This window comes from Notolepis coatsorum (genome assembly GCF_963971535.1).
Source record: "Notolepis coatsorum genome assembly, chromosome: 9".
NCBI lineage: Eukaryota > Metazoa > Chordata > Actinopteri > Aulopiformes > Paralepididae > Notolepis > Notolepis coatsorum.
In genome coordinates, this window is record NC_140173.1 from 133645763 (window position 1) to 133651106 (window position 5344).

Genomic DNA, 5344 nt, shown 5'->3' on the forward strand with positions numbered 1-5344 from the left:
GCAGGTCCGCCGGTTGATGGGCGTTCGACGGCGGGGTCGGGGGTTCCAGTACCTGGTGGACTGGGAGGGTTACGGCCCTGAAGAGCGGAGCTGGGTCTCCCGACAGCTCATCGTGGATCCCGGCTTGATCACTGACTTCCATCGTGCCCATCCTGACGAGCCGGGTCGGCCTGGTCGCCGGGTGGCTCCCGTGGAGGGGGGGGTACTGTGAGGTTTTTGTCCGTTGCTCACCTACTCGCTCTGTTCCTTTAAGCCTACTCGCTCTGTTCCTTTAGTTTTCTGTTAATCAATTGCATTCCCCTATTCACACGCTTCTTCCGTAGACGCCGTTTGATTGGTGCTTCCCCAACCACACGCTTGTCAATCTCATCCCGCAGCTGTCACAACTTGTCAATTAAGCATTCCTTTGATTATATATACCCCGTTTCCCCATTCAAGTTTTGTTGGATCGTTTTGATATTTCATCAGCATTCGCCGTTCCTTCCTTGCCTGCTGTTTTTCCCTGTGCTTTGCCTCCCAGGATATTCAAGAAGTATTCCGCTTGGACAACCCGTTCCCCGTGGCGACGCGCTCGCCCTGTTTGATCCTGCTCTCTTTACGCACAGCGCCTGGGTGAGTTTTGCAAGACTGTCTTTGACCCTATTCGTTTTTCGTGTGTTTTAGACACTGAAGAGATCCTGCTTTTTGTCAGACTGTCACTCACCCAGTGTCAGATTTTTGGATTGTTCATTTGGGATAATATTTGCTTGAACATCGCTCACTGTGTGTATTTACACCGAAGATATTATCACTTGGATTATTATTGGGACTTCGCTCACTGTGTGTATTCACACCGAAGATACTGTCACTTGGATTATTATTGGGACTTCGCTCACAGTGTTTATTAGCACCGAAGAATCTATCACATGGATTTGTGTTGGGACATTACTCACAGTGTGTATTTACACCGAAGATTCAGTCACTTGGATTACTCTGTTTTGGGACAAGTCACTTCTCCTGTCACCTGCTCTGTTCCCAACTGTACTCTGAGCTAACCCGCTCCCTCTCTCCCTCTCGGTCCCGTTTACCACCTCGGAGAGCTGCCGAGAGGAATCTGCAGAGCGGCTCTGACGTCACCGTCTGCTTCCTCAGACGAACCATCCCGGGAGAAGCTGCAGAGCAGCAACATTCTTCTATGCTTGTATCCCAGTCTTTGTTTGTACTCTACCAAGTTTATGCTGCTATTTAGTGAAATAAAACAAGCCCTTGTTTTTGGCAACTCTGAAACAACTCTCTTTGTGTCGTAGCGTTTGGGGTCGGTTGTCAAACCATAACAGAATATTTACATATTTTGAATGTATCCCAATTCCAATGCCCTGGTGCAATGCAATGGTTATGGTGATGTCAAAGTGAAATAGGCCAGTTAGCGAGCGATCAAGTGAGTTTGATATAATATCAAGACAGAATGGCACTACTATAAAAAAAAAAAAAAAATACAAATAAAAAAAGCATAAAAATACTTTGGAAATGGAGCATTGGTGGCCGTGTCTGTGCAGTTTCTCACAGGCAGTGGGACTGGCCAGATGTAGCAGCACCCTCCCTCCTTGCACTGGGAGGAACGGCCGGCTGGCTCCTGGCTTGGAGGCGCCATTAACCAATTTAGCATCCAGATGTCCATCATGCAACCACAGCCAGCTCTCTGCGGTTCTTTCACACACACACACACACGCACGCACACACACACACACACACACACAGACACACACACACACACACACACCACATATGAATGCGAACACACATGCACACAACGACAAGGGTGCACACTCACCCACTGTTATGCTGTGATATGCTATAAAACAACATACACACTGTATGCATACCTACATACACAAATCAACATACAGTGCTAAACTGTGATATGATACTACAGTAGGACACAACACAGCTAGCATACAGAGTGACAGATATCCCCACAGATACAGTACATAAACACACATTTATGAGAACATACAGCAGCCCTTTTAACACTGTTTAAAAAGTTAGCATTTTATTATCTCACACACACACACACACACACACACACACACACACACACACACACACACACACACACACACACACACACACACACACACACACACACACACACACACACACACACACAAACATAAGCCCCTTTCACACATGTACAGGACTCTTGACCTTAACTGCTCATTAATTGGTCTGTGTGTGTGTGTGTGTGTGTGTGTGTGTGTGTGTGTGTGTGTGTGTGTGTGTGTGTGTGTGTGTGTGTGTGTGTGTGTGTGTGTGTGTGTGTGTGTGTGAGAGAGAGAAGACATGTGTGATTGACAAGCACAGATCCAACTTGTTTTCTGATCATTTCTGAGATGATCTCCGGCCATCTGGAGATAAACAAGTTAAACACACAGTTGTTTCTCCCGATGTCGAGTCCCCCAGAGACATACACACCCACACCCAAACACGTGTGTACACACACGCTTATGTAGACACACACAAATAAAAACACACAATCACACACCCACACAGTTAAACAATTTTTAAATAACATTCACGAGAGCAGACAAGTGTAACCATGGGTAGATACACACACACACACACACACACACACACACACACACACACACACACACACACACACACACACACACACACACAGGTTCAACCACATACTCTCTCTCTCTATCTCCCTCCCTCTCTCTCTTCCCCCAAATGGACAGATGCTGTACCTCTAGAGACACAGAGACACAACAGCTGTTCCCAAGCCAATCAGATGGCGGCCATTGATCGTTCATGAAAATTTTATACACTCAGTCAAAATGGCTGTGGTCCAGACCGCCTACAACAGCGCCCGCGCACGGCCAGATTATCAGATCATTAAACGCTATGGACGGGCTTCCTACCACCGTCAGCTGGAATCATTACCGCCGTATTTTTTTAATCCAAAAAACAAGTTGGACGAGTTTTGGCCGGTAGGTGTTGGGGCGGGGAGGGGGGGGGGGGGGGGGGGGGTCGCTGGGGGGATGGATGGAAGGCCTATATGGAGACAAAGCGTAAATTAAAAATAATTCACCAAATGTTTTGAATTATGTGTTTTGAATCATTTGACATGACACCGGATAAGAGGTTTTTCCTTGCAAGCCAAAAGGGAAAAAGGTATAAGGTCTAATAACTCATCTAATATCATATTTTGGCGCCTTGATGAGGATGACAAGAAATCTAATTTGTAAAACAAGACACTTTATGGGTCAAGGAGAGACACAGGAGTCCCCACAAAGTGGAGCATGAGCCTTTCATCCTGTTAAGGGCAATTCCATGCAAATGTCAACCTCACCATGAAAAAATTAAAATAACATGATCATAACCAAACCAATTTCAAATGTATCATCAAGGTCTATATTTTGAAGTACAAAATAGATTTGATCGTAATATTTATGAGAATGCATGTTTTTTCACACTACAGGACACAATGATGTAAACATTTATTTTTCGATTAACCTAATTGTATGACTTTCTGAATGGCCAGAATGGCACAAACAAAATCAACAGATATTTTTCTAACCTCACCTTTGGTCATGAAGGGCTGTTGTATCAATATGTGAATCAATTATGTACTTTGTGTCTTTCCATTGGCAGGTGAAGCATGCTGTTATAATGCCCCTTTATGGGACAGTGAATGTAACATCCATAACGTTTTCCAGGAAAAGTTGTCATAAAACATGCATCTGGAATGCAATGTCAACCAAACTTCCTAAGCAAAGCTAACTTTTATAAAGTTGACATATTAGCAACAATTAGTCATTCTGGTCTTATTTTTTGTATTCTTTACAAGTGTTATGGATGTTACCGTTATGGATGTTACATTGCAAGTGACGGATGTTACATTGCGAATGTGTGTTGTTAAGTCCGATTATGACCCCTTTGTTTGAAGTATAATTTACACATTTTAGTTACACTTATTGAGATAAAGATGAGCCTGCAATAAGAAATGTTTTGACCTTTTGGATTTTGAGATAGGTGACAAAATACACAGCGTTATGGATGTTACGGAAATTGACAAGCTTTTCGGACTCACTGAACACATGATGAAAACTCTGTGAATATCTTTTTCAAAGAATAACATGTTTACTATCAATTTGTAGGGAAGGGTTTGAGGTACCCAAAAAGCACATTCAGGAAAACCTGGCATTTCCTCTCAAGGAATGAATCACAAAAAAGTGCCGTTATGGATGTTACATTTTAGCGTTATGGATGTTACACGTCTGAAATAGACAAAAAACACTATCAAAAATGTGTGTTGTTAAGTCCGATTATGACCCCTTTGTTTGATTTAAATCAGAAGTATTTTATGACTCCTTGTTTGATTAAAATCCAACATATTTCCAGACACAACTTTTTCACACATTGTTGGTCTAGGGCAGAGCAGTGTCCACGTTAGCCTACTGCTAATCGGCTGCTGTCTGCCATCTCCCCCTCGCGTCTGCTCAGCCTATGTGTATTTGTTATTGTTTTGCCGAGTATCGTGACAAGAAACCCACCCCAAAAAACACAGAAACCCCAAATGAAACCAAACAGAAAGTAAATGAGTATTATTCCAGGGACGACATTTCAAGACAGGCCCCAGGAATGAAGGATGCAGTGACCATAAGAGAAGGAGTCAAGCAGAGGGTTCAGAAACGCCACATGTCCATGTCCCTTATGGAGGCTTACCGCTGCACTTCCAACCAAAGAGGACAAGTCCTGGGTCAGTTTTGATCAGATTCGTGAACACCGTCCTCAAGCCTCACATGGATAACAGAGGGAGATACCATTTCTCTGAACCAGTCCAGGCAGTGAATTGGACTTGATTTTTTATAACTTTCTTTTTCATGGTGAGGTTGACATTTTCATGGAATTGCTCCAAAACTCATTTTCTGATTTAACCGATATTAATATCGCTGTTCTCTGTATAGAAAACACGTTTTATGTTAATCAAATAAAGAGCTATTTTCCAAAAACTTTTTGTAAAACTATTTAAGACAAAAAAAATATTCTTGTTTTTTGTTTGTGATTTTTGTGATGTCACAGTATGATGTCATAATAGTACATTCTAGAACATTTGTGATGTCACAGTATGATGTCATAATAGAACATTCTAGAACATTTGTGATGTCACAGTATGATGTCATAATCAAACATTCTAGAACATTTGTGATGTCACAGTGACAGTATGATGTCATAATCGAACATTCTAGAACATTATTTTGTGTTCTATATATATTCAACAATATATATTCAACAATTCTCTCAGCATTTCCTGGAAAAGAATTGCGGAGGGCAGTAATACGCCACGATGCGTCTACTC

The 5344-nt window shown here is 42.6% G+C and overlaps 1 protein-coding gene across 1 annotated transcript in view; it reads left to right on the forward strand.

Annotated features, from left to right (window-relative positions):
* Positions 1-2819: 2819 nt before the first annotated feature.
* tarbp1 (TAR (HIV-1) RNA binding protein 1) overlaps positions 2820-5344 on the forward strand; it is a gene marked incomplete at its 5' end in the record, with an annotated part of 155527 nt that continues 153002 nt past the window's right edge. Inside the window, one exon of the mRNA XM_084322007.1 lies at positions 2820-2907. Coding sequence (XP_084178133.1) covers positions 2820-2907 — 88 coding nt within the window. The remainder of the gene's footprint in view (positions 2908-5344) is intronic.